This window comes from Rhinatrema bivittatum, chromosome 13 (genome assembly GCF_901001135.1).
Source record: "Rhinatrema bivittatum chromosome 13, aRhiBiv1.1, whole genome shotgun sequence".
NCBI lineage: Eukaryota > Metazoa > Chordata > Amphibia > Gymnophiona > Rhinatrematidae > Rhinatrema > Rhinatrema bivittatum.
In genome coordinates this window covers 9501627-9526011 of record NC_042627.1, presented here as the reverse complement: position 1 = coordinate 9526011, position 24385 = coordinate 9501627, and the positions used below count along the sequence as shown (strand labels likewise).

Sequence of the window (24385 nt, the reverse complement as noted above, 5' to 3'; positions counted from 1 at the left end):
AGGAAAAGGGACGTGTTTATGGAAATATTTTAGTAACAGCACAGTGCAGTAATTCCTATTTTGCGCATCCTGTGCTAAGGAAGGAGAGAGAGGGAGGGACTATCTACAAGGCCCTCATAGTCATTTGGAGTGAGGAAAGTGTCAAAGATGAAGTTTCTGCTATGTTATCTCACCCTAGCTTGATTGTAACCTGTTATAGAGTCCATCAAGCTAGGGTGAGAGAACACAGTAGAAATGTCATCTTTGTGAGACTTTCCTCGCTCCAAATGACGTCAAATCTTCGACAAGGTGTACTGTGCTGTTCGTACGTCTCACTCTACATGCAAAACTGGCCCCTAAACCACCACCCCAATCACCTTACCTCGGCCTATTAGGTGGCCTTCCTATAGAGATATAAATAGGCGCACACAGTGAGGCCCTCCCCAGAAGCGCTCTCTCTCTCTATCTCTCTCTACTCCATTCCACACTCCCCCTCTCCTTCCCAAGCACAGAAATAGCCAAAATGCAATTAAATTTATCGAGAATTGCATTATGGCTATTTTGGGCATATCGCACAGCCTAACGCCAGGAAAAAAGGTGTAGTTATTTCCAGCATTAAAACCATGCGATTAGCATAACGCATGCTGTTGCATGGTGTGATATAGCCTCTAATTTAACTAAATCCTGCCCAACGGGACAGGATGCTGGGCTTGATGGACCCTTGGTCTAATCCGGCATGGCAATTTCTTATGTTCCATATTTTCTTATATTCCATATTTTCCAACAAAAGTTGATTAGTAACCCCTAATATCATATCTGATACTCTCTCTGAAAATTTGCTCTTCCTCAATTTAATCCCATCTACCTTTTTTCTTCTTGGCATTGCTGTTTAATCCAAGCTCCTCTTTGTTTTTTGTTGTGTATTATGTTTTAACTAGATTGTAAGCTTCAAGGAGTAGGGTCTGTCCACTATGTATCTCTGTACAGTGCTGCATACATTTAGAATGTGCTGTAGAAATCATGAGGATCATCATAATGACATTTATAGCCTCAAGCTAGACTTAAACTTCTGAGCTTGCTGCTGTATTCAGCTCTGCTGGTTGAGCATGATGACTCCCTGATGGCATAGAATTTCTTCTTTTGTCTTTTTATTTCAGTTATTTAAACTATTCTGACATTGAGATTACTCAAATCTCTGCCAAAACTGAAATGACTGAAACATTTTGAAAGTTGCTAAGCTCCAATAAAATCATATACTCAATTCTGCTGTAGACCACCTTTGATCTTTCTCCAAACTCACATTCATTAGCTTTGAGTGACTGTATGTTTATATTCATATGGATACAGCTTGAAACGGGGAAGAAAAAGAGGGAAAAGGAAGAAGGCTATCAGTTGATAGCTTTATGTGCAGGGAACACTGTCTTATATGTATAACTGTTCTCGAGTTGTTTTCTCATTGGCCAAGTATCCTTATGGAAATTCAAGATGTGATGCAGTAAAATATGTGGCCCAGCATCCTTAGCTGAAAAAAGGAAGCATAAGAAGCATAGTCTTCCTTTCCTGAAACCTCAAGTGTTTGTTTATTTAGCATTTTGCAAAATCTTTTTTTCTCTCTGGTACTGAAACTGGTGTTTATAGGATTCTTGTGCTGAGAGTTTTCACCATTTACAACCTGTCATTGTGTTGCTGTAATTTGTTTTTGAATATGCTTTCTTTGTTTGTCATCAAGGACTAAGCAGCTGATCCCAGTGTAAAATCACAGGAGTGAAATGCAGACTCAGCCATTGATTATTGGAAACGTAGATCCTTAGAATGGAATGTCAGTGGTCAGGTTACAGGGATAAATTGTGCACAATCAATGCACTAAATGGGATATGGTCTGGCTCGAAAAGATCAATCATTCTAGGACCATAAAAACATCAATAGTGGAGAGCAGAGCGGGCTTTTATTTGTACATTTAGTGGGGTAACAGATTGCAAACTTGTAATTATGATAGAAATCATTTGGAAGAGCAGGCTAAGATTGTGGGATCCAATCAAATATGTGCCATATTGGGCCTCATGGCCTAAAGGGTTTTTCCTGTTTGGTGTCCATGGGAAAAATGTGTTGTGCTTAGATCCCATTATTTGTCTTTGGTAAATCTATGCCTTCAAGGTAAAGAGTAAGATTTTTTAGAAGAATGTCATGGCCTCCGTTGTATGAAATTTTCAGGTATGCACCGTAATGAAGCTCTTCAGGACAGAGACTAATATTCCCAAGCCAGTGCAAGTAACTTTTTCATGGCATGAGAAAAAAGAACCGTGGGGAGAATATCTCCAAGTATTGGTTATTTCCTTAGCTAAGGAATGTTCCAAAATTGAGGATAATGAGTTTAGGTCACAGTGGTATTAACATAGGGGCCGATGCAATATTAAATGTGGAAAGCGGGCGCTGACTTTTCAGCGCCTGCTTTCTTAATGTGGCATGGCGCCCGCAAGGGGGGGGGTGCCATGCAATAAACAATCAGGGGGGTCGCGCTAGCAAGAAGGCGCTAGGGTTGCTTGCGCGACCTTAGCGCCTCCTTGCTAATGTGACCCCGCGGTTACTGGCGGTCTGCCGGTTATGAACACAGACGCCGATAAACTCGAGTTTAATCGCGTCTGTTTTCATAACTGCAGTCCGCCGGTTAGGAAAACCGACGCTGAGCGTTTCGGCGTCAGTCTTCAAAGCGGCTGGCAGAGGGTTTTTTTTTCTTTTTTTTTTTTTTAACTTAAAGTACAGAAAAGCATTTTTTTCTGCTTTTCTGTGCTTTTTTTTCAATGCGCTCAGAGGTGGGAGCAGGCGTTAATAGCTGAGCGATAAATGTGCGTCTGAGATGCACATTTATTTTTTTGCATTTGGAGTGAATGAGTAATAGCCTCATTCACGTGCATTTGCATGTGATGAGCGCTATCTCGTTCACTCCGCATCGGACGCGCGTTAAACAGGCACTAATCCCCCTATTGCATTAGGGGGTGGATTAGCGCCTATTTAACCTGTGGGTTATACAGTGCGCTCGGCTGAGCGCCCTGTATTGCATCGGCCCCTTAGTGCTGTATGTAGAATGGTAGGTTATACAGTGTGCTCGGCTGAGCGCCCTGTATTGCATCGGCCCCTTAGTGCTGTATATAGAATGGTAGGTTATACAGTGTGCTCGGCTGAGCGCCCTGTATTGCATCGGCCCCTTAGTGCTGTATGTAGAATGGTAGGTTATACAGGGCGCTCGGCTGAGCGCCCTGTATTGCATCGGCCCCTTAGTGCTGTATATAGAATGGTAGCTGTCATACTGAGCTTGGTTTTCCATTGGCGCCAAAGTAACAAACCATGCTGAACCTACCGCAGGTTTTCACTTGTTTTATTGTAGGTTTATTGGTACTAACCTTGCCTAGGTATGTAATAAGGGTTGCAGTGCAGAAAAAACCCACAGCAAGTTTAGCATGACTAATGCAAATTGCAGGGTAATAAGCCTTTTTAGCTAATATCCTGCAGTGCAAGGCGGTGCGCCAGTGGGGAGGCTGCCTAGCATGTCTCCTTTTACTGCGGGAAATTTAACGCCTGGTCAGAGGCAGGCATTAAAATTCCCACAGGCCAGCCCGACAGTCCTCTCTCCCTCCCCAGCATGCGAAACCCCTCACTTTATCAAAGTAAAGTCAAGTTGGGTCAGGTGGCATTGGTCCGTCCATCTGCTCCAGTCCAGTGGGCCCTCCCAGCCACCCTGCCTATCACCTTACACCTTAAATTGGCTGGTGCTAAACTCTCCCACACTTCGAACCCCCTACTATCCATCTACTCAGCAGAGCCCTCCAAACTCCATCCCTCTGCCCCACCCTACGAGCTAAGAGAAACAGATAAGTATGAGAGAAAACATGTGTGAGGCTTGCTGGGCAGACTGGATGGGCCGTTTGGTCTTCTTCTGCCGTCATTTCTATGTTTCTATAAGTTTTTTGGATATATTGGAGGCTGGGGCCATGTATGGAACAGTAAAGGTCTCTACGTCAAAGATGTCTTACATCTGTATGTAATTCATATATCCCAATAATCTCACCTTGCTTCGCTTGTTTATTCAAAATTTATTCAAAAAACAATGTTATTAATTTATTTAATTAAAAAATAATGTAGTACGGGGAAAGGTAAGTTTCATACGCTTGAATGCATGCCTTCCACGGCCTTGCTTCATTTATGTGATGTAATCATTAACTTACCTCCCTCCCGATCCCTTTGTTTTATTTATGTGTACTATTTTTAGAAAAAAAATTTTTATTTGATTTTTGCTAAAAGTGTTAATGTCCACTAGATAGCGCCATTAAAGGCTTTTTGCTTTATATTAATAAACCAAAAACGCCGATGTCCTGCTACTGATTTCTGCCTAGAAAAGGCTTCTCAGTAATTTGTTCTCGTTTAAACCCCAGATGGGTGAAAAATCTTTTTTTCTTTTTTTCTCAACAAAGAACTGTTCATGCAAACGCCAAAATTTATATTTGAAAAGTAAGACTTTTCTCCCTACTTTTCTCCCTACTTTTCTCCCTACTTATCTCCCTACTTATCTCCCTACTTTTCAAATATAAACGTCAGGAAATGTTTCTTCACCGAGAGGTGATAGATGCCTGGAATCCCCTTCCGGAGGAGGTGGTGATTTCAAAGGGGCATGGGATAAACACTGTGGATCCCTAAAGGCTCGAGGATGGGAATGAAAAAAAGAGTGCATGGGGCATAACTTGCTGGTGTGGCGGTTACTAGCCTTAACCGACATGCCTGATACTTTTGGATGCAACTCCAGCATTGCTCTCTGCTTCAACGGCAAGCGGTAACAGGGAATTGGACTCAGTAACCAAGGGCCCTGACTTTGACGGTTTTGGAAACTAAGTAAGGGGGAGACCTGTATGGCATGGCTGGTGCTACCATAAGCTTACTGGGCAGACTGGATGGACCGTTTGGTCCTTTTCTGCTGTCATTTTCTATGTTTTCCACACCTTCCTGGCTCTCCACCCTGTTGCAGCTTTTGGTATCATTGGCAAAAAGACAAACCATTCCTGACAATCCTTCTTTGTCACTCATAAAAATGTTGAAAAGAACTGATCCCTGAGCCACACTGGTAGTAACAACACGCCATTTACCCCTGGTCTGGCAGGACTAAAGGAAAGAAAATAAAAGGGTATGCTTACATTTCATCTTCCTGATCATTCAGGCCAGACCAGTCTAGAGAAGTGGGATTTATCACAGCTCACCCAGACTAGATGAAGCCACAAAAGCTCTCGGGAATCCCTGCATCCAAGGCAGACTCATGTAGAGCTGCTTAGAGCAGCGATGCATTGGGGACAAGGGCAAAAAAACCAGTGCTAAAGAAATATAAAGTATCTTTATGGCTCTGACCACCATCTTATCACTATTTGGCTACCTTGAAATCATCTAATCGCCTTTTCTCCCAGGCGGTGCACATCCGTGTCTTATTCCCCATTGGGTACCACTGTCTCTGATTTTGCCATTCAGCAGGTCTTTCTGAAATAAAATTGAGATACATCCTGTGGCAAGAGAGGCTGCTGATAGTGTAATCTGAAAGAATAAAAAGAGGCATCAGACAGGAGCTAATATATTTAGGGTATAAGTCAGGCCCTGAATAGCTCTTTTTTTTTTTTTTTTCTTCATGCTATGTTGAATGTGTTTTTCCTGCTCAGAATATCTTCGAAGTAGATTATTTTATGACAGTTGCTATTTATAAATTCCTTTACTTGAAAACAAATTTGTGTAAATTTTAGTCTGAATGGTTTTGGAACTTTTTTTTTTCTGGTTTTGCATTGTAAATTTAAAAAAAAACCATTTGTAACAGGAAGCTGTGATCTTGAAAGATAATTTAGATAATTTTCATGTGTTGAAAGTGTTATCAAAATCTGCAAAGAATGAAGTAAAGCACACTGATTACATACTTGAGAAACAACTTTTATTAAATTAATCTTTCCAATTCTAACTTGATTACATAAGTGTTGAAATATCATACTTAGAAATATGCTGCCTTTTTAAATTATGCCATATTTATCTGTACAGGAAAACCTAAGTTGCAGACTGGTGGCAAACCTAAGAGAGGGATTCATGCAACACACAAATCTTCAAAACAGGTACTTAATAATGATAATAATAATAATAATAACTGTAATTCTGTTTTTGAACCCCAAGATATCTGGAAGTAATCACTCAGGCAGTTGTGCTTCCTGTGTACTTTATTTCAGAAAAATATCTCTCATCTGACATTTTTTTGTTTGGTTAGTTTTCAACTTGTGCCATTTCAGCCTCTCTTTGTTTCTGAAACTTTTTGAGTAGCTCTTATGTGATTTTCCCTGAAACCCTGGATGCAGCTATGGTTGGAGCACTGTCACTTAACACACATCGGATCAGATTGGTTTACATAAGGCTTGATTCACCCAAATTTGTGCCTTTGAAAAGTTTAGACCTCAAAAATATCTGTTCCTTTGGTGAATAAAAATATTGGGGCTGATATTCAGCCACTATCTAGCTGCACAAATTAGCTTACCTGGCTAACTTGGCTGAGATATTCAGTGGTACAATTGCGCCGCTGAATATACTCTTATTTATGGCAGTCCTAGATTTATCTGGCTAACTAAGATGAGTAACCACACTTAACCAGCTAAGTTAGCTGGACTAATGCCCCCATCCCTCCCCTTACTTAGCCAGCTTTTAGCCGAATAAAAAGATAGCTGGCAGCTACTGGCAATGCCTGGATATTCAAACGGCACCACTTAGCCAATAAAAGTTCAAACTGGGACAGTTGCAAACATATGCACAGGCACACACGTGCATAAGCACCATACATACAGGCTCCTCCAAACACACACACAATCAGAGCCACACATATACAGGCTGTTATTGATCAGACAACCGAGCAGTACTGGGAAATATTAGCTAATATGCTCTGTCTACGAAGCCCTGTCTCTCTTATGCTCCCACACACAAAGCCAGGCAGATAGTAACGCATACAGAAACGTGCACAAATACACAGATTTGCACACACTTGCTCACACATGCAGGCACACGCATACGCCATAGAGACGCGCACAGGCAGGCAGACACACACTCAAAGACAGAGGCCCCCCCATCACATGTTGTTATAGACCAGACTACTCGAGCAATGCCTGACACTTGTTGGGCTGAAATTTGTTATTTCTCCAGAGGCCCCTATTCAGTCCAAACCCAGAACTTCCTTTCACCCTCCTTAGCCCTATCCCAGCATTTTCTTCTCATCTCGTACACAGCACACTTTTATTCCCCTTCTCAGCCTCACCTTAGCATTCCTTTCCTCCTTCTCTTCTTACTACCTAATCCCAGCATGCTTTGAGCCCCCTTCACTGGCCCGACTCCAGCACTGCCTTCCCACCTCACTGGTCCAGCCCTAGCAAACTCTGACTTCAGTTCCCTAACTTGACTCCAGCACACTCTGCAGGATGCAGGAGTGGATGAGTGGTTGGTAATGTTTAAGAGAGTGTGTTTGGAGAGCTGCGGTGCATGTGGATGACAGGTGCCTGTGGAAGAAGGATCCATAAATTGCAGGAGGATCTTGCGAGACTGGAAGATTGGGTAATGTGGACAATTGCAAGGTGATGCATATAGAGAAAAATAATCCATGTTGTAGTTACACGATGTTAGCTTCCATATTAGGAGCTACCCCCCAGGAAAAAGATCTAGATATCATAGTGGATAATACATTGAAATAGGTGGTTCAGTGTGCTGCGGCAGTCAAAAAAGCAAACAGAATATTAGGAATTATTAGGAAGGGAATGGTGAATAAAATGGAAAATGTCATAATGCCTCTGTATCGCTCCATGGTGAGACCGCACCTTAAATACTGTGTACAATTCTGATCACCGTATCTCAAAAAAGATATAGTTGCAATGCAGAAGGTACAGAGTAGGCGATTAAAATAAAGGGGATGGAACAGCTCCCCTATGAGGAAAGGGTGTAGAGGTTAGGGCTGTTCAGCTTGGAGAAGAGACTGCTGAGTGGGGATATGATAGAGATGTTTAAAATCATGAGAAGTCTAGAATGGGAAATGTGAATCTGTTATTTACTCTTTCTGATAATAGAAAGACTAGAGGGCACTCCATGAAGTTAGCAGGTAGCACATTTTAAAACTAATTTTAAAACACATTGGGGCGGATTTTCAGAGCCCTGCTCGCGTAAATCCGCCCAAAACCGGGCGGATTTACGCGAGCAGGGCCCTGCGCGCCGGGAAGCCTATTTTACATAGGCCTCCCGGCGCGCGCAGAGCCCCGGGACTCGCGTAAGTCCCGGGGTTCTCCCAGGGGGGCGTGTCGGGGGCGGGCCCAGTCGTCGCTGCGTTTCGGGGGCGTGTCGGCAGCGTTTTGGGGGCGGGTCCGGGGGCGTGGCTACGGTCCGGGGCGGTCCGGGGGCGTGGCCGCGCCCTCCGTACCCGCCCCCAGGTCGCGGCCCGGCGCGCGGGGATTTACGCCTCCCTCTGGGAGGCGTAAATCCCCCGACAAAGGTAAGGGGGGGGTTTAGACAGGGCCGGGCGGGTGGGTTAGGTAGGGGAAGGGAGGGGAAGGTGAGGGGAGGGCAAAGGAAAGTTCCCTCCGAGGCCGCTCCAATTTCGGAGCGGCCTTGGAGGGAACGGGGGTAGGCTGCGCGGCTCGGCGCGCGCCGGCTATACGAAATCGATAGCCTTGCGCACGCCGATCCAGGATTTTAGCGGATACGCGCGGCTCCGCGCGTATCTACTAAAATCCAGCGTACTTTTGTTTGCGCCTGGAGCGCAAACAAAAGTAGGCTATTCGCGCTCGTTTTAAAATCCGCCCCATTATTTTTCACTCAACACAAAATTAAGCTCTGGAATTTGTTGCTAGAGGATGTGGTTAGTGCAGTTAGTGTAGCTGGGTTCAAAAAAGGTTTGGATAAGTTCTTGGAGAAGTCAATTAACTGCTATTAATCAAGTTGTCTTAGAATAGTCACTACTATTACTGGCATCAGTAGCATGGGATCTACTTAGTGTTTTGGTACTTGCCAGGTACTTGTAGCCTGAGTTGGCCACTGTTGGAAAAAGGATGCTGGGCTTGATGGACCCTTGGTCTGACTCAGTATGGAAATTTCTTATGTTCTTAAGGAGGGTGTGGAAGGTAGGTGTTTGGGTGATGGGTTTGTGATTGAGGGTGATCTTGATGGAGGGTTTGTGACTGTGAGGCTCAGAATGGGTAACACAAGCAAGGTTTGTCTGCATTCCGAGCTATATAATTATGTGAAATAGTGAATGGGCTAGGAGTGGATGAGTGGAGCAGAATCAAGTTTTGTGTCTGTGTGGGGAGCAGCTGTTGGATGTGTTCCAAAATGTGTCTATAAGTAGAGAGAGAGAATGAGTGTATGTATGTGAGATATCTTCTGTTGTGCTGTAAGTAGATAAGGAGAGTAAAAGAGTTGAGTGTGCTTGTGAGACTTATGGACAGAGTGGATATCTTTAGAAGTGGGGGGAACCATAGTCTTTGGATATAGTATCGAACAACCAGGGAAATGTTTCCCATAGCTCTTTTATGACTCCTGTCAATGTTTTCAGCTTGCCTGTTGGTGGTGGAAGTGCATGTGATGTAGGCCAGTGTCATGAGCAGAACTACAGAACAGCCCCCACCTACTGTACATGTTGGTAGGATATGCCTTGGGTGGCTGCTGAATTGCATATGCGAGAACACATACTCCCAGCTATACTGTGCTTGACACATCGTGGTGCCACTGATGTACATAGGCCGCCTCCTCCAACCAATTCAAAAACTATCCACTTACTATACCCACTTTATGACCATTATTCAAATGCTAATAGACCAAAATACCATACACTTCTTAGTGTATGATTGTTAGTGCAAAACTCAATTCCACAGCGTTATGCTTTTAATTATTTCTCTACAGTTCACATTTTTTTGATGCATTTAAAAGTACATATCCAGTGTCGTTCCTGTCTAAAACCCAACACAGGTCCTACATTTAAAGTGTATCTACCTCGGGGAAATCTTCAAATTTTCTGGATGTCAGAACTGGATCAGTATTCAGTAGTGCCTTCTGTGCACAGTGATACAAACAGCCATTTTGTATGTAACTGGATGCTAACAGAACCAATGAGAATAAAGAATTCAAATGGCCAACTTGATTGCCAATTGGTGGAAAGCATTGCTTTCTAACCAGTCATATCTTCTTCAAATAACACTTCATGCAATGTGGGTACTACTGTGTTAAGACTAGGGATGTGCGTTCGTTTTGGACGAATTAGGCCTAATTCGACCTGTTTCGGGAAACCCGAAAAACAAATGTAATGCACGAACCCAAAATTTCGGGTTCCCCCCCACAAAAAAAAGCCCAAACCACGGGAAAAATGAAATTTCCTGTGGTGGGCCAAAACCGAAGCCCAAATCAATAGGTTCGGAATTCGCAGATCTCTAGTTAAGGCTGAAAATCTGGGAGAGAAACTAAGATGGCGTCCTGAGAGGTCGTAACTCCGTCTGCTCCGCTGCTAGAGATTTCTGAATTAAAGCTTCGGCGTTTTTTCTTCAAAGAGATGCCTTGTAAGAGAAAAGGCAAAGTTTGCGTTTATCCACCCGACCCGGACATTGCTTCGGGACCACGTTTAATATCTGAGTTCGCCTCTACTGTACCTGTTTTGAGGGCTTCAACCCCCGCTGGAGAGCAGGCGAGAGGAGAGCCTTACTCCCCTGGGGAGCTTTCGTTGAGCCCTCCTGCTCCGAAAACGCCGTTGAGAGCCTTGCCACACTCCGGCGACGGAGGAGCTGAGGCTCATACTGATGACATCATCGGGAGCGCCCAGCTGGGTGGCCCAGAAGCCGCTGGACTGTTTGGAGCAGATCCGAAAACCCCAGCAGATGCTTCGCAGAGGAGAGAAGTACAGGAAGCAACTGGCGTCCCCATACCAGCCGGAGAAGGTAGCCTGTCTACCAAGATTGGGGTAAGAAGACCTCCACCAGTGCAGTTTATTAAACCGACGGTAGTAACCCTTGACACGATCTGGGACCTTATGGCGAGGATGTCGACCAAATTAGACAATCAGGCCCTAAAGCTGGACGAAATAGCTAAAGTTGTGATACAGGAACGGGACATTCAGTAGACGTTTGTTGAATATGATGACTCTTTATTTCCTCGTTAACTTTCTTTAAAGTCTTCATAGTATAAATGCCACTATGATATCTGAAAGGGTTTATACGTCAAGGAGACTTGAATCGATTGAAAACTTTATCAGGCATTTAAATATAAGACTTCTAAATTTTCCTATTGTAATGGGTGAAATACCTTTGTTAACTTTTAGGAAATATGCTATGGAGATCTTAAAGATTCCACAAGATGAGATTCCAGCAGTTAAGAAATTCTTCTTCTTATCTAAAAGAAGCAGCTCTGTCTCAGTTATTCCAAATGTGCAAGGGTTGGACTTTCAAAATCTAACCGAATATTTAGAAAATTCTAGGATTGAAATTGTGGACAAGGCTGTACTCTTTGTTACCTTTTTTGATGAAGCGAGTGTTTCAAAGATTATGAAGAATTATTTTAAAAATATAAATGAGTTATACTGTGGTGGTCTCGTTCGAGTGTACCCTGACTTAGCTTTTCTGCGCTGTTGTGTAGATTTAGCTTTCTTATTTATTTTATTTATTTATTTATTTAAGGTCTCTTTTATACCGACATCCGTTGACACATCGCATCGGTTTACAAAAAACAAAAACTTTTGGGCGGAGCCCTTACATATAACAGCGGAACAAGATTAACTTTTGGGCGGGGCCCTTACGTATAACCAATAGAGTACATTAAACAGGGGGGTGAAAACTAGAAATATAAATCAATATGAGTTCTTACAGATGAGATCTGAAACCCTAGCACTAGGGGGCAGCTTCACGCTGCGTTACCCATGCAAGTGCATCATTAAACTGGTCAGAAATACTTATATATTCTTTTTACTGGACCAACTATGGGTCTTTTTGGATGGGAGGAGACAACCTAATGATGCCTTAAGGGAGGAGAATTAGTTTGGGAGCGGAATACAGGAGCCAAAGTTTGTAATTGTTTTCTTTATGTACTCCTCTGTAATGTTTCTTTTCTCTCCATGTTTTCCTCTGTAACAAGAGAAACCTAATAGGAATTTAATTATAAACCCTTTGAGTCAAGAGGATTAAATATGTTAAAATGACTGTTACTTTGATTGTGTATTCTCTGTATTTCTAATGCAAAAGTTTATTTTGTATATTGTTAAAAGACGATAAATAAAAAAAAAAAAAAGAAGACTGAAGATCCAGTACTGTTCCTGATATGGAGATATTTTTGTTTTTATTTGTTAACTTTTATTTCTGTTCATGTTACTCTACTGAGGAAGGAAGTGTTCTCTCTCTGCTGTATTAGATCACCTGAAAACAAATGGAGAAACATATTAAGTTAGACCAATAAAAAGGTATCATCTTATACTGTATCATTTTCTTTGATTACTGACTTTTATTTCCTTGCATAGTTTTGAAATAGTTCATCTTTCCCCCCCCCCCCCCCCCCCCCCAAGGACTTAATTCCTGTAAGTTCAGGAAGGCAAAGAAAAGCCTCAGAAAAATTATGCAATCAAAATTTTGTGCATAAGAGAATTGCCGTTTTTGTCTGAAAGTGCTACATTTAGGAGTTAGGGCAAGGTTTTGCAGTGATTTGTATATAAAGCTTTCTGTTTTTGGATGACTTTGTTTATGGATTTTTTTTTTCCTTTTAAAAGCTTGAAGAAATTAAATCGTTGGCCAAAACATGTGCTGTTTAACAAATTGACTTGCTGTTATTTTGGTCAGAGTTTTCCTAAAGCTAGATTACCACTGATATTATTGAAATACAATAATTAACAGAAGCATGGGGGTAACCTACACGGAGCGGCAGATTTTTTTTTTTTTTTTTGGCTGCCATCATTCCTATTACTGTGAAATACTATATAGTACACATGGTACTTTCTTTTAAGTAAAATAGAAGCCCATATGTTTTGCTTTTATTCCTCTATTTTATTGTCTTGTTTTCTTTCTGTAGAATGTTACAGTGGATTGTAAAATTTCTTCTGCTTCTGGAGACAAAATCCATGACAAAAGCCCAACCAAAACGAGACAGCCCCGGAAAGTGGACTTGAGAGCCCGCTACTGGGCATTTCTCTTTGACAACCTGAGACGAGCAGTGGATGAGATCTATGTCACTTGTGAATCAGATCAGAGCGTGGTAGAGTGCAAGGTAAAGCCTCATTTCTCATTTTTTTAGGTGTCTATAAAGATTTGTGCTGGAATTTCACTGTTCTCATCTTAAAATAGATAAACATTTGTTAACTATTTTTTCATTATTTTTCAGATATATATTTGGAGTTTGTTACAGACATAAAATGTACTATATTATCTGATTGTAGAGTGGTTTGGAATAAAAGGCAAATTAATTTCAGTGAAAATTAAAATTTGACAGGAGGCAGTTTTCAGATTGCACATGGAAGTCACTGTGGGGATTTTGTACCTGCAGGTATGCAAGCATTTTTTCCAAAGTGAAACTCCCCATTGCATTGCAACGGGTGCAACGCCAGCATCAAAAAGTGTAACATCACCATTTGTACTTTTCTCTCCCCTGAACTAACCCTACTTCTTTTTCCCTGTAGATGAGACAACACGCGCACTTACTTTTACCTGCATTGAGGAGGGGCAGTTTTCAAAAATCATATTTTATGGGGTGAAAACACATGTACTTGTGTAAAAAAAACCCCAAACAAACAACTATTTAAATTGCCCTCTTCGATATTAATAACTAAACAGCTTTACAATATTAAGCAGTAACTAATTTTGTTGCACTATATATAAAAGAAGTGGCTATCCGTAGAAAAAAAAGAATTGAATTCAAAATCCTGACAGTCTTACACAATGCAATTTACAAAGCAGATAACACCGCCCTCAATAACGTCCTACAGATACACAGATCACAACGCTTGACAAGAACCGCAAGTAAAATACATCTAGTCATACCATCGCTTCCTCTAGCTAAGCTATCCAACACTAGAAACAGAGCCATTTCTATCGCCGGACCGAAATTATGGAACTCACTACCAGATCACATGAGCTCACAAAGCAACATCAAAACATTTAAAAAAAAGAGCTCAAAACATGGATCTTCAGTCAAACTTTCACAGATGGTATCTGTTAACCACACATAAATGATCTAACACATAACTATCATAGGTTATGCAAGAACAATCTCAAGACTATGTCAGAGAACGTTTAAGCTTGATAGTTCACCGCCAAGAACGATACTACATACCCACTCATAATCTTCTATTATATTTCTCATAGACACATCTAGCGTTGATTTCCATTTCTTTCCTTTAAAAAAATATTTCTCCCTTCGGAAATAACATAATCCAAATTATGTAAATGATCCATCCACTATTGAAGGTATAAATACCATAAGTTTAATTAAGTCCTGTGGATCTTTATCCATTTTGAATTTCAGTTATCCCTGTTTATATCAATCGTTGCCAAAATGTATTAGTTGTTGACCATTATCTGGTCTGATTACAGTTATACCATGTTTGTATCAGTTTTTTTGTCAAAATGTATTAAGTTGTTGAATCTGTAAACCGGAGTGAAGGCAGATAGCTAAACTTCGGTATAGAAAAACATTCAAATAAATAACTAACTAAATAAATAAACACTTGGAAACTTCCACTTCCAAGAAAAGATTTTAGGTTTAGCTGATTATCAATGATCGCTCTTAGGTCTCTTACTTGAGCTATTTGTAAGTTTGCTGGAGGATTTGTGGAAATGTTGCTGTTATCCGGGGATATGAGAAGGAGTTCGGTTTTTGAAGAATTTAGGATTAAGTTCAGACTGGAGAGGAGGCAGTTGATTTCTAGAAGGCATTTTTCCCAGAAGTCTAGGGTTTTTTTTGATGGATTCTTTAAGGGGGATCGCTATCTGGACATCGGCGTATAAATAGTGTTTTAGGTTTAGTTTGGTTAATAACTGGCAGAGAGGGAGAAGGTAAATGTTAGAGTGTAGGTGAGAGGGAAGAGCCCTGCGGGACTCCTAGAGAGGAAGGATAACGCTGAGATTCTTTGTTGTGTATTTTGACCTTGTAGCCTCTGTTCCTAAGGAATGTTTTGAAGCAGGCCAGTGCCGTGCCTGTTATGCCGATGCTCGATAACTGATTTAGGAGGATAGAATGGTTAACAGTGTCAAAAGCGGCTGAGAGGTCCAAGAGGATCAATAAATAGGCATGACCTTTATCGAGGCTCATGATGAGGTAATCTGTCAAGGATATGAGAAGTGATTCGGTACTTAATGCTTTCTGGAAGCCATATTGAGTGGGGAAGAGAATTTTGTGATCTTCGAGGTAGACCAATAATTTAGAGTTAACTAGTTTTTCCATGACCTTGGCTATGAAAGGGAGGTTGGAGATTGGATGAAAGTTGGTAGGATCTTCAGGATCTAGGTTTGGGTTTTTTTAAGAGCGCTTTGATAGAGGCCATTTTAAGGTCGTCTGGATAGATTCCTTGGGATAAAGAACAATTGATAATGTCTGCCAGAGCTTTGGAGATGGTGTCCGGAATTAGCAGAAGCAGTTTGGTCGGGATATGGTCGAATGGGTGAGACGAGAGTTTCATTGTTTTCAGTACTGTTAGGATCTCTGAAGTTCGAAAGATTTGAGAGAGATGTCTTTGTTAGGGTGGAGATAGGTGCTGGATGGAGAAAAGGTATTAGGCGTCAACTGTGTTAGAAGGTTAGAGATTTTATTGCTGAAGAAGAGGGCCAACTCATCTGCTTTTACTTGAGCTTGGTTAAGTGGAATGTCCGGTACATTGATTTGTGTTAGGTTGGATACATAGGCAAAAAGGGCTTTAGAGTCGAAAATAAGGTGATGGATCTTATGAGCGTAGAAGTATTTTTTTGTTTTTAACGTGGAGCTCTTGTAACAATGGAGGGCAAGTTTGTACGCGGAGAGGGACGACGCTGATGGTGCTTTGAGCCATTTGCTTTCATTCTGTGGAAGGGAAAGTTTGAGATTTTGAAGTTCTTCATTAAACCATGGTTGTCTTTTAGAAGCATTGTGTTTGAGTTTTTTAGTTGTCAGTAGACAGAGTTTGTTTGCTGCCATTTCTGTTATATTGTACCATGAGTGGAGGGCTAAATTAGGAGTGGAGACGTCTACGAGGGGGAGTTCTAAGACTAGGTGTTTGTGGAGGTCATCTGAGGAGCATGATTTCCTGTAAGTAAATTGTTGTTGAGGGGAGTGTTTGTTACTCGTTTGTGCCAGTGAGATGGTGGTCGAGATTAGAGCATGGTCTGACCAGGGGACTGGTTTGCAGACCGGTTGTGCTGAGTGTGAGATGCCCGTGTTTACAAAAATGAGGTCCAAGGTATGACCCGCTCTATGAGTGGGTTTATTGATTATCTGCTTGAAACCCATGGCTGACATGGCGGTTAATTCTTTGCTTCATTGTTTACTGAAGAGGATTTTGGGGATAATACTGTGCCTAAAACTTTATTCAGTGGTGATGATTTAGAAGAACTGATACAAATCACTGTGAAGCTGGAAGATGTAATAAGGCAGAGCAACAAACTAAGGAATAGCAAATCGCCCGGATCAGATAGTATACACCCCAGAGTTCTGAAAGAACTCAAAAGTGAAATTGCAGATTTGTGATTTCCTAGCGTGTAGACAGATGGACTCAAGACCAGTGGGTTGTGCACTGCTGCCAGCAGATGGAGATGGAGCTAACTGGTGTCACAGTATATATATTCCAGCAGTGACACCAGCCTGCCAATATTCTTTGTCTCCAGCAGATGGTGGACGTGCAACTCCTTAATGGGCATTGCTTCAGATTTTAGAAGGAGAATTTTAAGGAGAATAAGAAAAAGCCCCGCTCTCCTGTGGGGATACCAAATCATCCCTCCCCCAGTTGAGAATTCCTAAGGTGATTTCCGTGGTCCCGCAAATGAGTGCCTTGGTGTATAGTAGCTGGATTTTCATCCGGTGTGGACTTAGCTGTTTGAACAGCTGAAAGGCAGTGGGCGCAGGAAGCCGAGTGAGGTGGTGACGGCAGATGCCCTCTCCCTCCACAGCCGGAGACCATCTGTGTTCTCAGCCGGGAAGGGCTGAGCTCATGTAAGTAAAAGTGTCGGGCAGAGTAGAGGAGTTGTGTAGGACTTCCTCCGGTCTCTGTGCTTGGTGCACCATTCTTACGTTCATTCCTGCTCCCCTGGGTTATGGGAACTGGGCAGCCTGGCTGGTTGAGCAGCCCGGGTGGGCTAGGCCCCCGCTGTTAGGCTTTTTCATGTGTGCCGTGTGTTAGGCCATGGCAGCGTTTTTGCATGCATTTCTGTGTGTTTAGCTGCCCTCTAAGGACTGTCGGTGTACACAAGTGGATCTGGCTGTGCGTCCGAATTGTGCGCCTAGTTTCTTTTGGGCGCACTGCCTGTGCACACATTCTAATATGTATCGGTTGTGCGGCGACACTGCGCTTAGTTTGCGGTGCATAGACTTGAGGCGCCCAACTTTTTGGTGCATAAATTTTGTGCGCTTAAATTTTTTCAGTGTGAATCAGCTGGACACACATCTTCAGTCGCCTCTTAAGTGTACTGACAAACTAATGGCGCCAGTGGCCAAGAAATCCAAGCGCCTTTCTCTCAGCCCGGAGTGCCCTCTAACGTGTCAGCATTGCTTAGAGGCTCAGGGAGAATTATCTTCCTCTGATTTTACTAAGCCTGGTTCTTCCCAGCCTGATGATGGCCTGAATGAGGACTTGTCCGGAGGAAGACCTGACCTTGGAACTCCCTTGTCTAGTTCCTCAGCAGGGGATGGCAGCTCAATGGGCTCCGCAACAATACATCTAGTTTGGGCATGGATCCTTCTGCCTTTTCTTGGGGTGAATTTTTTTCGAGGATTGCAATTCTTTCTTCAGGCACAGTCCTCAGCCCTATCCGATCCTGTCAGGCCAGATCCTCAGGCGATGGCCTTTCCTGGTACTATGTTTAAGTGCCACCTATCCAGCTTCCCTCCCTTCAGGTTATGCTCTTGCATTCTGGGGCCAGCAGGTGTTTGCTATGGTGGTGAGTCCAAGGTAAGACAGTCTAAGTGAAGCTGACACTGGAGCATGGCTGGGCAGATTGATGTAAAGCTGGACACAGGCAACAAAGTAGGTTTAGATGCCAAGACTGTTTTATTGGAGACGTATTCCTAAAAATTGCCCAACTCAGGCTGGCACAGGTACAGGCTAAACTTGGACATGGAGTGCAGGCTGGGCTTGGCAAGGCATGGATAGGCTGGAACAGGATAGGACTGAATACTGAAGCTGGACACAGAACAAGGACTGGGGCTGCCTAGAGAAAAGGCAAGGTAGTGAATTCGGCTTGGGACATATACAAGCAAGGCAGGATACTGGATAGGACACTAAGCTAGGAGGCTAGGACAGGATACTGAGCAGGAACTGGGACAAGGAATTGATACTAGGAACTGGTCTAGACAGGGCACTATAAAACCAGACAAAGACAGGACTGTACCAAGTCAAGGCAAGACAACACAGATCAAGGAACACAGAAGCCCGAAGGCAATAAGGTTGGAGGCCTGTAGGCCACTAGGCTATAGCCCGATGGCCCCTAGGTATAGAGAGAGACATGGATAGGCCATATGGCAGGATGTAAATATAGAGCAGGCTCGGAAGCCAAAAGGCAAAGTAAGGCCTATATATATATATATATATATATATATATATATATATATATATATATATATATATATATATATATATATATATATATATATATATATATATATATATATATATATATATATATATAAAATTCTATTTTTTTTTATATTAGAATTAGAGGAAGGAGAACTAGGAATACATTTTTTTATGGAGGAAACGAGCATAGATTTCAATATTGTTAACCTAAACCTTTGTGAAAATCAGTATGGTTTTTCTATCCGGTGATTTAGAGGCAGAAGCTGTCTATGGGTATCCTGATCCATTCTTTGTAGAGGGGAGACAATAATTGCAATGCACAGATTGACATTTTGAAGAATCTAGCCATTACTGCTGTTTTATGTCTTTATTGTACAGAGAAGACTCAGCATTACTATCAAATCAGTTAAATTGAGTATTTCTTTTTGGTTTTCATGTTCTTTTTCTGAATGTTCTCGCGATTCTCACTTTCTGCTGTAGGTGTCACTGTTGGGATTTGTTTCTTTTCCCAGTCTACTTTTCTGCTTAATGTCTTAGCTGTACATTGTGCCCTTAGTGCTGAGATAGTTATCAGTCTTCTGATTCACTCTTTGGTGATAGGAAAGTGAGATTGATGGCTAGCATAAACAATGCCTGGGTGGGATATCCCTGCTAGGTGTGCTTTCCAATTATGTTTGCCTTGGGATCTCAAACAGAGGCTCACAACTGGCTCTCTCTCTACTGTTACTCACTTTGAAGAATAACAGATCTTTTAGATCTGGAAAGCCAGTTTATAAATACTGGTAAATAAAAAAGTTATAGGTATAGCTTGTAAAATGAAACAATATATATCAAGATAACTCATTTTTCCTAATCAATATACTTTCTTTGTTAGGTCTGCTCTGTTAATCTGTTTGAAATGATGAAAATATACCTTTTTGTTTTCAAAAGAAATGAGTGATAACTTCCCAGAATTAACTCCAAGATGGCTTGATTTCATTGTCGTAAAAAAATGTACAGGATACTTTTCAAAGGGATCTAGCTTACTGAATTATCTAGGTGGATTCCTTAGATGAAAATCATCCCCTTTAGAGGTGGTAAAAGGTTAGATTTCACAGGACCCAGTGTAATAAAACCTGTGCTAAAATCAGGTTAGATTTTAGTGTGGGGTTTATTTAACGTGCTCATTAAAATAAGTGATTCCCATGGGATGCAGAAAGTTAATGACATTCAAATAGACCAGTAGGAAGAAAACACGCTAAATAGCTTTAAAAAAATTTTTTTACTTGACTTTCATTTTGCATGTCATTATCTGAAAATTCACGCTAAAAAAGTGAATAAATAAAAACCCAAGTTCCCTGCCCTCCTCAGGGGAACTCCCCTCCCTCCTACCTTGATTGGCCCAATGTGGCTGGGCCTAGTAGGTTGGCCTAGCAAGTCGTTTCTCCCTCCCTTCCCAAACGTGCTGATCCTCTTCCCTCTCACCTTAAAAAAAAAAAAATAAAATTGGGCCGGATGGGTCTTCCCTTCCTTGCCAGCTCCCTCCATTTCACCTTTTTTTTTGTTTTTTGTTTTGAAAGTTCTTATTATTCAACAGAGAACATAACAGAATCCAGGACAAATGTGTACAATATATGCGACGTCCAAAATAATATTCCATAGTCCATACACTGCAGTTGTATAAATATGGAACAAGAGAATATGCCCAGAAAGTTAGAAAACAGTATGGCAAGAAACAATTTATACGAGAAAATATACGATGTTCCAACTTCTGTGAACTCTTTTTTTTTTTTTTTCCGCTACTTCATCTTAGAAATAAAAAATAGGCTGGAGCGGAACGCCCACCTTCCAGAACCCCTTTCTACCCATCAAAAGAGATGGAGCCCTCCAAATCCCCCAGCCGAAGGGTACCCTGCCTCCTCGCAAGGCTGCTCCTTCACTGGCAGCCAATTTGTCCCTCCACTGTCCGTGAAAGGAACAATCTGTTGGTTGCCAATGAGGGAACAGCTCTGCTGAGGAGGTAAGGTCTTCTCCGGCTGAAGTTTCCTGGTGGGGGTGAGAGATGGGTTTGGAGGAGGATATTCTGGAGGGGGTGGGAGTTCTACTCTGGCCTGATTATTATATATATATATATATTTTTTTTTAAGATAGAGAGGGGCTGTGGATGGGGAGGGAGGGCTTACTGGACTGGACGGACCCAGCCCGGCTGACTCATTTTTTATTTTTTTTAAAGTGAATGGAGGGGTTTGTCCTGCTTGGGAGGGGAGGCAGGAAGGTCTTGCCCAGCTGACCTGACCCGGCCCAATGTGACCAGGTTGGATGTGGGTGCCCTCAACTTTACAGTGAGGTTTAACTTCTGTTTCTGACTAGGAGTTAAATTTTCTGCACTAAAAGGAGGCACTCTAGGCAACTTTCCCACTAGTGCACCTCCTTGCATTGCAGGTTAATAGCTAATAAGGCTTAGTACCCTGCAGTTTGCATGAGAGACGCTAACCTTGCTGCGGCTTTTAACTCTTGTTACAGCACAAGCTTTTCCGGCCTAAAATCCCTATTATATACTGGGGTTAGGTTATCATCAGAAAAGTTTACTAAAATAGAAGTTAAAACCCATGGTAGGATCAGCACTGCCTAATACATCGGCCCCACCGTGCACACATTTTAGCCAATTTGAAAAAAAAGGCGTTCCCGAGAGGTTAGGTTTAATCAGAGCGGTATATGGCACATTACCTTTTGGATATTGAAATTTATGTGCGGTGGTTTTGTCACTTGCAGAAATAGGTGAACGGTACAGGGTTCATTTTCAAGCAATTCTCCTTAATTAGGCAGCCAAAATGTGCACAAGTTACACAAGTTTTCAGAGCGTACCTATGCAAAAATATCTCTTTTGAAAATTAGCCCAGCAAATCTACTCACGCACAGTTACGCCTGCTGTTACATGTCGTGGACAATTTTTGGGAAAATGTATTCACGTACTTTTGAAAATCCTCAAATCTGTGTGTAAGTCCATACCCGCTAATGCCGCTCCCGGGAATACCCCTGCTTCAGTCCATGACATTCGTGTGTAAGTTTACTCGCATACGAGGCAGGCAATTTTGCAAAGAGCCGTTTCTGTGGGTAAAACAGACTGGAGGACTCACCCTTCACTCCTGAACTTCTCTTCAGAATTGATGCATTCACTGAGTGCAATGAATCCATACATATTAAGTGCTGGGAGCTGTCAAAGCAAAGCTGCAACGCAGCTGGCGGACGTGATTATTCTGCTGACTTCGGTTGGGGGTGAATTTGGGGCGATAAGAGAGGTGCGGGTGGGATTCGGGAGGGTAGGGAGTGGGATTACAACCCCGTGGATTAAAAAAAAAAAAAAAATCAAAAGTGCACTGCAGAAATCAGTATTGGGAATGGATCAGGTGGAGTTTTAATCCAAATGAAGTGAGAGAAGGGAGAAGAGCAGGGGGATCCTGTAGGGAGGATTAAAAAAAAAAAAAAGATGATTTGGGCAAGGGGGGGGTGGGGCAGATACTTCATTTTCTTCTTCTTTTTTTTTTTTTTTTTTTAAGTGCCTGATTTCTGGCTCTAACTGGCTAGTTACCCTGGTTAACCCATCTACACTATATCTAGACAATCACATTTAGATTGGCTAGATTTCGGAAAATATTCCGCTAATGACCTAGCCATTTAGGTTCAGCAGAATATTCTCCTGCGGATGACCAGCTTAACAGTCGCTCATTCCCTTTCATCCTGCTACATTAGTCCAGCAGGTCCATACAGATGGGTTATGGCCCTGTGTACCAGCAGATGGAGGCAGAGCACAAAGACTTTCTCTGTTATATCATCCCCACTATGTATAGAGAAACGCCAGTACACTCTGGCTCCAGCAGATGGTAGGACTCGGTGAGGTAATACAGCAGGATTTCCAGAGTTTTCTGGTTCTCCCAGGAGAGCAAGCTCAGGGCTGAGATTTCAATCCTAAAGGGGACTTGATAGAACCTGGGGGTGTGGGATTTCTCACTTTTGAAACGTGGCATCCAGAATTGCACGCAGTATTCAAGGTGCGGTCTCACCGTGGAGCGATACAGAGGAATTATGACATCCACTGCTTTATTTGCCTAATAATTCCTAACATTGTTTGCTTTTTTGACCTCCACAACATATTGAGTGTAAGTTGTTGGGAAATTTGTTGGCTCTTGACACTCCATGAACTATCTGACTTCTTCCAGAATCCAGACTTGCTTTGATCTGAGCATCTTAAGTGGCATTATTAGATTGTGACTTGTTTCTTCAATTTTTGAGGACTTGGATTAACAATATAATAATGAAACCATTGATAAGCATTGTCGTCTTTTCCTTTTTTTTTTTTTTTTTCCAATTTAATGTTTTGTTTTCTTTCTCAAATGTATTCTTGAAGTGTAAGGTAAATGCATTATAAATAAAATTATTTAAAAATGATTGCCAGTCTTCATCATTTCAGGGGCACTTAACTGATTAAATGAAATATTAAATTAAAATAAAAATGTATTGTAGCACAGTGTTCATAAAATTATATCCATGTACACCACACTGTACAAGATGAATCAAGTGGCTATAGATTTCTTTCCCCAAAGAATTTCATCTCCGTGTAGCGTAGAAAGATGTATTACTGATTGATGACTGTTTGAAGGTCACGCAGTAAGCCTGATCTCATATGGGGATGGGAAGGGGGACCATTCTGTCCTCACTCTCATTGCCCTCACCCTCCAGTCCTGCCTGTGGGTGCCAAATTCTTAAATCTGGGCCTGGATAGATAGAATATATGTATCTCTCTTGTGTGCTAATTTTATGATTGCTCTAATGCCTTCTGAATCTGACGTCCTCATCTCTTCCATCAATGGCAGCCCTGTATAGGAAGTGTCCTGACTCGGAAGACTTTGTGTAGGTTAGATGGTGTATGGGAAGGATGGGAAATATCCAATGAGATTAAGTGTTTTTAACTTTCCTGTCATCCCTTTTTGGGTTGTGGGTTTGTTTATTTGCCTTAGAATTACAGATTGCATATTTGTAATGTTATGAATTGAATGCAGGGCTATTGATCTCCGTGTCACTGAGGATAATGTTTAGTGCTTGTAAATGGCACAGGGCTCCGGTGGCTGCTTGTGGTTGAAACTGCAGTTGAAAGATTTGTGGTTAAGATGCAGACAGTGTAACTGTGAGTTAATAGATTGGCTGTTATGCATATTTCCCCTTAGCTTTAGATATTGCGTGAGGCCCCTCCCTGCCTTTGTGACTGTTGCTGATGGTTTAGGACTGAGATGCTTGAAGCCACAAATGTATATATCAATACTGGCTTGATGCTTCTTGATAAAGGACACAACGACAAGTTGTTAAATTAGCTTGAAGGGACGCAGGGAATGGTTCCCACTGATATCTTTTCCAGGTTACATCCTGTTCAGTTTATTTTAGCCAGTCCTTCAGTGTAGTCTTGCTAACTAATCAAAACTGAGCTGCAGGAGAAAAGGAGTTTGAAAAGAACAAACTGTGAGGTTCCTAATTTTTCAGCAAAAATAATTGCATTTTTGTTCAAAGGAATCACCTTCTGTTCGATAAACCTTTATCACTTATATTTTGCTTCATTTTTTTTTAAATTATTTTTCTTCTTGTCCTTTGGACTTCCAACTCATTGGAGCCGGTCTGCCAGGT

General features: G+C 41.9%; 1 protein-coding gene across 4 annotated transcripts in view; it reads left to right on the top strand.

Annotated features, from left to right (window-relative positions):
- The window catches only part of SCAPER (S-phase cyclin A associated protein in the ER), a 440399-nt gene that overhangs the window by 7577 nt on the left and 408437 nt on the right, over positions 1-24385 (top strand). For all 4 annotated transcript variants that reach the window (XM_029575230.1, XM_029575228.1, XM_029575229.1 and 1 more), the window contains exons 3-4: positions 6037-6107; positions 13051-13245. In XM_029575230.1, coding sequence (XP_029431090.1) covers positions 6037-6107; positions 13051-13245 — 266 coding nt within the window. The remainder of the gene's footprint in view (positions 1-6036; positions 6108-13050; positions 13246-24385) is intronic.